General features: G+C 31.5%; 1 protein-coding gene and 1 non-coding gene across 3 annotated transcripts; both read left to right on the top strand.

Moving 5' to 3' along the window:
* The first annotated feature begins 762 nt into the window (after positions 1-762).
* Positions 763-6,899, top strand: LOC108334246 (protein TIC 100). Of its 2 annotated transcripts, XM_017569982.2 has the most exons (12): positions 763-785; positions 917-1,561; positions 1,672-1,743; positions 2,628-2,717; positions 2,839-3,012; positions 3,189-3,279; positions 3,653-3,715; positions 3,813-3,879; positions 4,500-4,603; positions 4,694-4,820; positions 4,898-5,673; positions 6,298-6,899. In XM_017569982.2, the coding sequence occupies exons 2-12, from the start codon at positions 942-944 to the stop codon at positions 6,691-6,693; spliced, it is 2,580 nt and encodes an 859-aa protein (XP_017425471.1). In that variant the 5' UTR covers positions 763-785; positions 917-941; the 3' UTR covers positions 6,694-6,899. The 2 variants fall into 2 exon arrangements, with proteins under 2 accessions (XP_017425471.1, XP_052726680.1); XM_052870720.1 differs by having other exon boundaries at positions 768-1,561.
* Positions 6,900-10,786: 3,887 nt separating this feature from the next.
* TRNAM-CAU (transfer RNA methionine (anticodon CAU)) lies at positions 10,787-10,858 on the top strand. Its single transcript has one exon. It is a non-coding gene; the product is annotated as a tRNA-Met (tRNA).
* The last annotated feature ends 1,355 nt before the right edge of the window (positions 10,859-12,213 follow it).

Raw genomic sequence — 12,213 nt, 5'->3', positions numbered from 1 at the left:
GGTATAATGTGTAGTTTAAATTACATATTATAAAATGTGAAATATAAATTTGAGGCTAAGAATGAGCTTATCCTTTAAATATGTTGGAAGGTGACATTGAGATTTCACAATAATACATATTCTATGACACACTTCATTTTATAATAATGGAAGTACTTTTAGCATATATAGAACATTAAGTGGTCTTGCAAACTGGAGACATGGTAATGAAGAAGTTGCAAAATGTTGGATTGTTTTGTTAGGAGATGGAAAGAATGGAGAAATGGAGGTGTGTAAAGTGTGAGAAGGGGGTGAAGGAAGTGGATGCATAAGGGAGATGAGAAGTGAGAAATTAGGATTTTGAATATTTTTTTAATAAAAGACAATAAATACATTCCACTAATGTTATGGGGGTGCAGGAAGAAAACATGGGCATAGACTTTAGAACTGTAAGACCCATATAGTGGCCCAGTGAGAAAACCAAGAGGAATAAATTTTACTTTTGTGTTTTCGAAAAGAAACTTGATGCGTGGTTTTAAATTATTTTTTTAAATCTAAGAAAAATTATAAAAAATATAAAATCAATTCGGGCGGGAAGTTTACTGAAAAGAATCAACTTAATTTAAGTTATTTCATTTTTAAATTAAGTGGAAGCTATTAAATAGTAAATTAGAACATTATCCATAATAAAATAATGAAAGTAAAACCAAGCCTTCATATCAGATTGAGTTTATAGAATTGACTTCAACCGATTATATGTCTAAAATGAGATGAAATAATGAAACGACAGAGAAGGGTGTCGTATGGTAAGAACCCTCTTTCTCTTTTGTTTGCCTCTATCGTCGTTTGTAACGATAGGTAGCTGCTGGTAGGATTCATGTAATGTAAATGTGTTATCTCCTTCACTCACTCAGTAACTCACCTTATCCTTTCGCAGTACTCTCTAACCGTTCCCTTCCCAAATGGCCAATGACGAAGACCAACCGCAAGGCTCTCCTTCGGCCAATGAGCCCCAAAACGCCGCCTCCTCCGACTCCGATTCCGACTCCGACTACGAATCCGACTACTCCTACGACGAGGCGGAGGATGATGCCTTCCGCCGTGCCTTCGAGTTCCGTGACGACGAGGACGACGAAGTGCCGGAGGACGACAAGCGCAACAACCCAGAGGCCAACCTCCAAGACTTCAGCCGAGCGCTGGAGAGCCCGGCGGTGAAGGAGCTGCATGAGGAGCTGGACCCCTTGATTGCGGAGGAGGAAAACCCTTTCGACTTCCCCGAGGACCCCGAGAACTGGACCGAGCAGGACCTTCGCGAGCTTTGGGCGGATGCGGTCCCTGAAATTGGCGGCACAGGGTGGGACCCTGCTTGGGCCACTGAGGAAGAGTACAACTACGTTAACGAACAGCTTGCGGAGGGAGAAGACCCTCCCATTGCGCCGTTCTATCTTCCTTTCCGCAAACATTACCCCCCAATTCCCGATAACCACTACGACATTGCCACTCCCAAGGATACTATCGAAGAGTTGGATAGGATTGAGGAGTTCCTCAAATGGGTTAGCTGCGTTTTCGAAGATGGTAGCACGTATGTGTATCGTTCTATACTGTAACACTTACATGATTTTTTTTATGTTCACTTTAATGTGCTACATGTATGTTTGTTGCTGTTGGATAGATTATGCGTTTCTTTTTCAGCTATGAAGGGACCGTTTGGGATGACTATGCTCATGGGAAAGGAGTTTATATTTCGGACGATAGATTGATCAGGTTTGTCTTTACTCCGTTGAGGTGTTTCTTCTAATGGTGTGTTTGTTTTTTCATTGAGTTCCGGTGAACTCGAATGTCGTGAGTTATGGATTCTCGTTGTAGAAAACTATAATTAAGTAAAACTAACACACTAGGTGATGATAATGCCGGTGGTAAACTAACATTATATATGTGTTTGTGTGTGTGTGTGGATTCAAGCAATGTGATTTGAAAGAGGGGAGAATTTTGTCTAGCTTTTTGTTGTGCCGTTGGTCTGATGAGACAAAGGTATAACGGTTTTAATATTGGTTTGTGGCTAGAATTTCAGCCACAGTGTCAAGATTGTTGGGGTTACTAATGGCAATTGCAGCCACATCAGCTGCATTATTATGTAATTTCTCACAACAAGGATAGAGACGAATCCATAGCCACAATGTAAAATTCCCAGTTAACGTCAACACAGAAAAGCTGACTTGAAAAAATGGTGAGGTTGGCTGGTACCCTTTTGTTAAATTTGTAGGCATATGCTGTCTGTCATGCTTCTTTGTGAAAAACCCATTCAATGACTTGAAGCATTAACAGATTTGCCTTGGAAATTTGTGGGAGGTGACAATGACCAATTTTTTGGTATTTTGTAAGCAAAGACACTCTAAGTTCAACAAATTTCTATTGCCAACCTCAAATTGAGGAATTCAATTTTCACTCTTCAGGCTAACTGGGTCTGATGGCCATGTTTTTAGGGTTCTATTGCAGTCTATGACTCCCTGTTAGCTAAGTATTTCAGTTAGGGCCAGCATACCCATTTTCCCATCAGACAAATTAGCTCTTCATTTCTTGACATGTCCGTTTTCGTACAACTATTTTTTAAGGTCATTGATTTTCTGCAATGTATTATCTTTTCATAGGTATGAAGGTGAATGGTTTCAAAATGATGTAGAGGGTCATGGTGTACTTGAACTTGATATACCTGTCATAGAGCCTGCTCCTGGGTCCAAGTATGTATCTTTCTTTGAATTTCCCTGTTACATCTTAATGAAGTCTCAGATTGTGGCACAGTTTGAATATACATTCATTTTCTTGAGAACAAACTTGGGCTGCTTTTATCCATGCCCTCAGGCTTGAAGCAAAGATGCGAGCTGAAGGAAGGATTATAGCTAGGGATTATATGTCCCCAGAAGACAGAGAATGGCTTGAGAAGGATGTTGAAGATATGTATAATCTTGCAGATGGGGAGTATGAAATCCCCTATTATGAGAATGAAGAATGGATAAAGCAATTTGGAAGCAAGCCGTAAGTTTAATTGTCTATTTCTATTTAGTCTTTTGACTTTGAATCACTTTATAATCTTTAAGATAAGTGCCACTTTGCAATCCTTCTCTCTAGAAATTACTTGCATTGTCTCTTTATATCTCTCCGAGAACATTATTATTACAAGTACCAAAAGAGATTTTATATTTTGTGTCCAGGGAGAAAGGTCGATATCGTTATGCTGGTCAGTGGAAGCATGGCAGGATGCATGGATGTGGTGTATTTGAAGTCAATGAGCGTGTCCTACATGTGGGTGAATGGATTATACAAAATTTATGTTTCAACTTATTAACTATAGTCAACCTCTTGCCAATTTTTACTGAACTAGGCAGAGAAATCTGGACTCTGTAGTTGGAAACTAATTCCACAAATAACATGTTTTGCTTTAGTTTCCTGGAGTGTCCTACATTCCTTATGCTTATTGAGACCGTTATTTTTATCCAACATACTTCAATTTTGTGTTTATGGTGTATTATCTACATTATTCGGTTGATTTTTGCCACTTAATTAATTGGGGGAATTGCAGGGTATCTCAACATAAGGGATGATGTCATTTTTTTTTTCCAACACGCTTATGAGTAGACCTACTTTCTTTCCGGTTACATAATTTGTGTGCATGCAGGGTAGATTTTATTTTGGAGAATATGTGGACGAGTTTGAGGGATGTGATGAAGAAATTTCAGGGGTATTTTTTCATAACTTTTTCTTCTCTGTATAATGAAAAACTAATAATGAAGACCTGTGTCAATATCTTGATCTTTCTGATATTCTGTGAATTTCAGATGCATGCTGCTATAGCAGAAGTTGCTGCCGCAAAGGCTCGCATGTTTATTAACAAACCAGATGGAAGTATGTTATTGTTTGACCTTTTTGAAAATATTGGAAAACCTTATATGCATTTGTTTAAGTGGTGGGACCGGTTGTGGAGTGTCTCTGATTTTGGGTTTTGCCATTTCTTTGGTTGGTAGATCCATTTATTAGTGCATGTGCTATTGATTTAGTCATTAAATTTCATGTTCTATTCTTTCTTCTTTTTACATCTTATCACCATTTAGCATATGTTTGGCTGATATTTTATTATTAGAAAACCATTGTTTATTTTTCATAACTCCCTAGAAGCTGAAAAAAGTGGGCAATTTATTTTTCTAAAATTATTTCAGCTTAGTAAACAATTTTATATTTTAATACCAATTAAGATTTAGGAAAGGAACACTTATTGCAAGTGTTTTTTGTTTCACAATTTGTGCCTTCTGCATCATGATATAAAGATCGTGACCAAGTGTAACTTCACACTGCAAATATGTATGTCATTTGATTCTCCTTTTTGCCTCTAGACAAATGTCTCATCTAGTAAGTATGTGTTATTTTGGAATGGAAGTGTTTCCCCCCTCTTTTCCTGACTGGCGTGGTGCTGATTTTATTTTGTTTATCATTATTTGTTACACATCGTTTAACATTTTGTTTTGCAGTGGTTAGAGAAGAGAGAGGCCCTTATACTGATCCACAGCATCCTTACTTTTATGAAGAAGACGATGTGTGGATGGCACCTGGCTTCATTAATCAGTTTTATGAAGTGAGGCTTATTGGCAATGTTTTATCCTAATATATTGCTTATTGTCATCTTATGCAAGGAAGTTGAAACATGCATATGATTCTATCTCAGGTCCCTGATTACTGGAAAGTATACGTGAAGGAAGTAGATGAAGAAAGAGAAATGTGGTTGAACTCTTTCTATAGAGCTCCTCTGAGGTTACCCATGCCAGCTGAACTTGAGCACTGGTGGTCAAAAGGTATTTGTTCTTCCTGCTTTTCTATATGAACAAGTACAAAAGTTCTTAATTGATTCTTCCTTCAAATGCTTGGTCAGAGGAGAATAGCGAGCTTCCTGAATTTGTCCTTATTAATAAGGAACCAGAGCCTGATCCTGAAGATCCTTCAAAGCTTATATATACTGAGGATCCTTTGATCCTTCATACACCAACTGGACATATTATCAATTATATTGAGGATGAGCATTACGGCATACGTTTATTTTGGCAGCCACCCTTGAAAGAGGGTGAGGATGTTGATCCTGAAAAGGCTGTATTCCTGCCCCTTGGCTATGATGAGTTTTTTGGACATGAAACGGATAAAAAAAAGGAGAGCATATTGTTGCGTATTTTACTTGCAATTGAAAATGCTTGCAAGCCATGGCTTGATAAGCTGGATAAATGGACTGAAGAGCAGAAAAAAATCAAGGAAGAGGAAAAGAAAGAACTTGAGGAAGATCTTGAACTGCTGGAAGCTGAAATTGGACTAGAAGAGGCTGTTGAGGAAATGGAAAGGTTATTGCGCATAAGAGAGAAAGAAGAGGAAAAGAAGGCAGAGATGGGTTTGGTGGATGATGATGAAGAAGATGGTGACTATGATATGGCTTCCGTACCCAAACAAGGTGAAGAAGCTCCTGCAAAGGTGGAAGAGGAAGCTCCTGCAGAGGTGGAAGAGGAAGATGATGATGATGATGAAGACGAGGATAATAGTGCACAATCAAGTTTCGGGTCTGTTGACCAGGGACAGACAACAAATCAGCCGAAAGGAAAACCTGGGAAATCTCCATTTTCTACATTGTCACTTGCATTTGCTCGTAGTAGCCTTATCTCCACTGTGAGTTATTCCGAAATTTATTTAATGCAAGTATTTATACATGACTGAGTCTTGTATTCTAATTATATGCTCTTTTATGTATACCCTGTTTCCACTGAATAGTCAGGGAGCTGCGTTGTTCATCATACAAAATAAAACTATAATTTTCTCCTTTTGGACATCATTAAGTAATGGATTTATAAGACAGTTTTATACTTCATTTTATTATTCTTTGATAGAACAATTTAACAAGTTAACTGATATTATCTCTTCTCAGATACCACCCAGATATATATTTCAATGAGTTCATTCTTGAATAGTAGAACTACCCGAGTATTGAAAAATCTGGCAACCATACTCTTGTAAATATTTCTCATAGTTTTGAATAATCAGATAAAGTGTGATAAGAAATATGGGATAACTACCCCGAGCTCCCTTGGGACTAGCGGTAATTACAGCTAATGATGGTGTATTTGCTAATGTGGTTGCACCACCTTGTCTGGGAGCAACAATACATTTGTGCTATTTTGGTCATTTTAACTCTACTTCATTTCAATGTTTATGGGAGAAACTTGTTTGCTTGACTAGTTTGAATTTAAGACAAACAAGTTCATGAATGTTTTTCTCTCTCGGTTGGTTTATCAGGTTCCATCCAAGCTGCAACAATCATTTTCGTTCTGGAACATGGGAAGATCGAAACTAGAGTCAGGTCCTCTTCCGAGCATTGATCGCTCCAGTAATATGAAAACAGTTTGTTCAGTCAGTTTCCGTCCTGTGACCAGCCAGAAGGGTAGGTTGAAGACTCTGGGGAAAACTCATGGGAAAGTGAAGGAAATAAGCTCTTTAAGGGGGAAATTTCTTGAGGTGCACTCTCAGACTGGATCACATTCATGGGCTTCTTCAAATTCCATAAGCAACTTACAGAGACGAAGGTCGAGTAGTGACAGGTGGTTGCATGCAGCACCTGAGAGGGATTTAGACAGCATACTGTCTTTACATTCATCTTTGTATAATTTTGAACAACGTAGAGAGACTGTTTGATGATCTTGTTCTGTCCATTTTTCCCAAATAAGAGAGCTTTACTTGAAATACAAGTTTTGAAGGCCTTCTTGTATTTTTTGCCCTTTCTGTACCAAAAAGAAGCACACGTAGGATTTTTGGGAGGGAAGAGACATTAAAACTGTTGATGTATTTTTGTATGAACGTCGTTCTAAATCTGAAAATCATCTAGTGATAGAATTGTCGAATGGTGTTTGCATTTACTTTTTAATTTTCATCGAGTTTTTACACCGTTAAGATGCTGAGATCCCGGAAACCGCGCCACAAGTTTATTGTCTATTCTAGTCCCCCCATCTTTAACCATACGTTATAAACTATTCATAAGAACAGAGTTTAGATATAGTTTTTCGCATATTTTAATGAGTGTTTTCTATTTAGAGCTAAATCTTTTGTTTGATAACTAACTTGTTTGATTTTAAATATGAAAGTTTAATTACTAGTTTCTTCTCTATAAAAATTACTTTACTGATTAAACCGAAATTATATTTTTATTAGGTGGATTGCGGGATAAAATTTTAGTGTTTATTACATAGAATAATATTAAAAAAAAGCAAGTAAAAGATTCTATTCAAATTGTCCTATTCACACTATTACTATTTGCCACTTAAATTTGGTATGGTATTCTAGTTTTAGCAAATTAAAATTTGCAACTGGAAAGAGTTTTACAAGTTCATTATAATCATTCACGATAAGTCCATTTCACGGGGTAATGTAAAAAAATAAAAGGTAGTTATTTATCATCTAATTTGTCCACATGTATGAGAAGTTATTACCTTTTATTATATATCTTTTTAAAAGATAGTTGTTTTTTAAAATAAAAAATAAAATAAAAGATAGTTGTTACTTAAAATAAAAAATAAAATAATAAGTAATAATTACTCATTTACATTTATATGGACCATAAATAATTACTTTTTTATATTAAATTTTAAAATTATTAAAATACCCTTAGATTTAAAGTTGGTTTTTTTTAATAGGAACTTTTTTGTAACCTAAAACTTAGTAAACTTTGTTAAAATGTATCAACTAAAAAATTCCTTACGTAAATTAGTAAACCCTTATATAATATTTTAAATTGAGTTTTTATTAATTTTTTAATGAAAATAATGAAGGTAATTTATTGTTTTACATACAGAATAATATCATTTATATATTAACCACATAAACAACCTCATATATTTTAACACATGAATATAAATAAACAAGATAACAATTCCATCACATAATTAACAGAAAAATTAAAATATAAATATTTAATTAAAAAAATAGGAAAAATAATTTTGAATATTCAATTAAAAATATTTAAATTTATAAACTTATTTAAGCTTATAACTTTTAAATATATTATTTTCGTTTCTCAAAATTATTACTCGATATTTCTTACTAATTGCTTAACACATAAAAATTTAGTAACTTATATGTTACTACCTGTGTACATATTTGAACAAGTCATTCACGGAATAATATACTCATGAATCATGCTATGCTATTTCACAGTCTCATTTTCAACAAACACGATACCTACGAGTAGAAAAATAATCAATATTTAACTTGAAGGACCTAATAATGGATAATTAAATTTTAAATTATTGAATTTTATGCAAATAAAAAATGTCACTCAAAGGAAACTTTACACACAACATGAACAACAATATTTTTGTATGAACAATATAATATATCTGAGAATTTAATAAGAGAAAATTGGTAAGTTCTTTTCCTTGTTTAGGTGACAAACTAGTGTTTAAATGCATCACATTTTATTTACTAGTCCAATTAAAGTACACAACATTTTCATCATATTAACTTGAGATTTAAAAAATTATCATTCTAAAAATATTTATTCTAAACCCGAAAATTCGGTTCTTAAAGAAAACTAAAATCACATATAAAATGAAAAGAGAAACTAAATTTTTAATTTAACTCTAATTTATTAAATATAAACATTTGCCCACTAATAATACATAGAAGTTAAATTCTTTATATTGTTGTGTTGCTTGTGTTTTTATCTAAAATGCATATAGAAATATTTTAAATCCTAGATATTAGTAAAAATATTAATAGATTTGTCCTACTAATTCAAGTTTTTTGTCGAATTGGATCGATCTTCAATCAAAATTAAATGAAATTTGACTAAGTCGATCATCATAACCAAAATTCTCTAAATTTAATCTAATCGGTTTCTATTGAAATTTGACCGTATTCATATAACAAAAATTTGGTGAAATTTGACCAAGTCAAATCTAACTAAAATTGACAAAGACAACTTTAATTGATATTTGACTAAGTCAGCTATAATGAAAAATTAACCAAATTCAATTGAATCGATCACAACCAAAATTTGATTAAATTCAATCGAATTTGATCGAGTCAGTTCTAATTAAAATTTGATTGAATTCGGTCAAATTTTAATTATAATGAATTGTTTTGTTGTTTAATCTCGTGATTATGGTTGTTATTTTGAAATTTGAGTGTATTTTTCTTTATTCATTATATTTATTCAATTTCTGCAACTGAATTTAAATGTAAGAGAATATGTTTGGAATACAGTATTAGAATCTCATTCAATAAAATTTATCTACATTTAATATATTTTCAACCACTGTTAAATCTCTTTATATTTTGATGACACTTTTCGAACATGTCAAGGAATAAGATGTATTACCTACATTTCCCATGTTTTAAATGCTTTAGTCTTGAAGACTAATACAACAAAAACTTTGATGTAAAATGTCCTTGTTATTTTGCTGGAATATTCGTTTTGATTATTTTCGTGGTTATCATAAATATGTCTGGACTTGTAAAGAATACAGACCTTTATCGTTATTCTGTCTTTTTGTTTGTTTTAAGAGTAGTTGTTTAAGTTATTGTACTAGAGGTATCATTCTTCATTTTCTTTTTCTTTTTCTGTTTTTACTTTTATATTTTCTATATAAAGGTTTGGACAATCCTATTATTATTTTTTACTTCATATTCGTTATTACTTATGAAAAAAAATATCTTTATTCTAAATATGTTAGCTTCTTCCTTCTTCAAAAATATTTTGTCCTTTTTATTGCGAGAATTTGAATTCTGTTATACGTGATTTTCTTCTAATTTGATAATTTCTTTATTTATTTTTACTGGAGTCCTTTTTTTTTTTCTGTCTTCGTAATTACAATTTAAAGTGTGTATATTTTTGAGTATCATATTCTTGAAAAATACTAGTTTACCTTAGTTTGATAGAAAAACTTATTCCAACTTTTCTCAAAGAGTTTTAACTTCTAAAGTTGTTTTTTTACATAAAAAAGCATATATTAATCATGTATTCATATCCCAACGATCATATAGCTCCATCGAATCACATACAATGAGAAAAACATCACACGCATGCCAAAAACTTAAAATGACTCAACGAGAAAACAAATGTTGAACTTACTCTTATTACAAATTTGATGGGATAAATTTGTATTACTTCTAGCAAAGATTCATATAATATACTATGATCTTCAAAGAAGTGAAAGTAAGAAATAAATCTATAATAAATATAGAGAAATGATATAGAATATATTTTAGAAAAATAGTAGCTTTTATAAAATAAAATTTGATTAATTAATTTTTTTAATACGATCTTTTGATAATAAAATAATTAAGTGTTGCTTATAAAATTATTTTGATTTTATTTTTATGGTCTTTAATTCTAATTAATTTTTAAATTTTTTTTTTTACAGCTTGGGCTTTTCTAACATATTAAAGTTAATTAATATACATTAAATGTGAACATTTGATTAATATTTTCTTCTTCTTTTATAATGATTAAAATATAAAGAAAGAAAAATATTTTAAATAATTACGTTGAATTTGAAATTAAGGTGGGTTATCCGTAAGATGAGATAAAACTATTGAAGTACAATATGTTTATTTAAAGAAAATAAAGTTTAAGGATTCCTAAAAATAAATTAAAATTTAGGGTGTGCGCTTATAAGAAAAATAGACCTCAAAATTATTGTCAATTGCTTTTCGCAAAAGTAAATTCTTGGTTCTCAGTTTTGGCCGGTTTTCATGAATTTGAATAATTATTGCGAACTGTATTTTAATAATCAGAGTGGCGCAGCGGAAGCGTGGTGGGCCCATAACCCACAGGTCCCAGGATCGAAACCTGGCTCTGATAATGAGTGGCTTCTGCAATTTTTTTTGTATAATTTCTTTTATGTAATTTTATTAAAAACCTTAATGAATTTCTAATAAAAACTGGTACCTACATTACACACCACAGAAAATGTCTTTTATTTTAATTTCTAAAAAATATTTTTCTTCTTTTTTTTTTTCTCATAATTCCTTCCTTTTCTTTCTTTGATGGACTGTTTATGTTGATCTTTTTGTTTCTTAGACATTATAATATATTTATCCTTCTAAGGACATTTTAAATTTGTTGTCTTTAAAATTATTAATTTTGTCATATTTTCAACTATAAAACTTTAGCCATAATTTGATATTCACTTTGAGAAATACGTATCTACAAAATATAAGTCAAGAAAGAAAAACTAAAAAAACTATTTTTGTTAGAGAATTCTCACCATTATTAAGCGTTTATATTCAAAATGAGTATTTAAATTTTAAGAGAATAATTTATTTTTACGTCAAAATTAAAACATTTTATGATAAAATATGTTGTAAAATAATAAATTAAAACTTCAATTTTTTTATTCTAAGAGATTAACTAGATAACTTAAAATTAAATAAATTCAAATATTTTCTAAGAACAAATAATTTGAAATGATTCACATCCTTAAATTTATGTAATTGGTCTGTATATTATTTATTGAATTAAATTTTAGTTAAAACATTGTTAGCTTACCTAATATAAACGTATTATTGGCTTGATTGAGGTTTGAGTGTCAAAATCTTAAATTTTTTTTTATAAATATTGAAGAAAGTTTATTTCATACTAAAGTTGTCTGCGATTATTATTTTGACTGACACACCATTCATTAAAGTTATCTTATTTATCATATTAGGTGAGAATTATTCCTCATTTCTCATTTTCTTAAGGTAAGATTGTCTTGATCAATATTAACCTTAATAATGTTCTTTGATTGACTCAAAACATTTTTTTTAAAGTGAGTTTTTTTTTATTAGTTGGAGTTTCTCACAACAAATATTGAATATAGATATTTTTTGACAATATAGGTTGAAATTACTTCTCGATCAACATTAGCTAAAATTTGTATGACTAATATTAGAAGAAGTTTTATACTGATGTCAAAGATATTTTTTACATTTTTTATTGATGTTAATAAGAATTATTTTTTGTTAATATTATTATTATTGCAAATCATTGTCATTTTTATTAATATTAGTTCATTTTTTCCCAATGATTATTAGGGAGATTATTTTTTTAGTAAATATGAGCTGCATTTTTTTAATTGATTTGTCATTAATATCCTGGTATTCTTATCGTTGTATATAGTATTTTTTTATTAATAACACCACTATTAATATTTATTAGTATTTTTTAAGAGTGGT

Source organism: Vigna angularis, chromosome 11, assembly GCF_016808095.1.
Source record: "Vigna angularis cultivar LongXiaoDou No.4 chromosome 11, ASM1680809v1, whole genome shotgun sequence".
Classification (NCBI taxonomy): Eukaryota; Viridiplantae; Streptophyta; class Magnoliopsida; order Fabales; family Fabaceae; genus Vigna; species Vigna angularis.
This window is presented reverse-complemented; position numbering and strand designations above follow the sequence as displayed.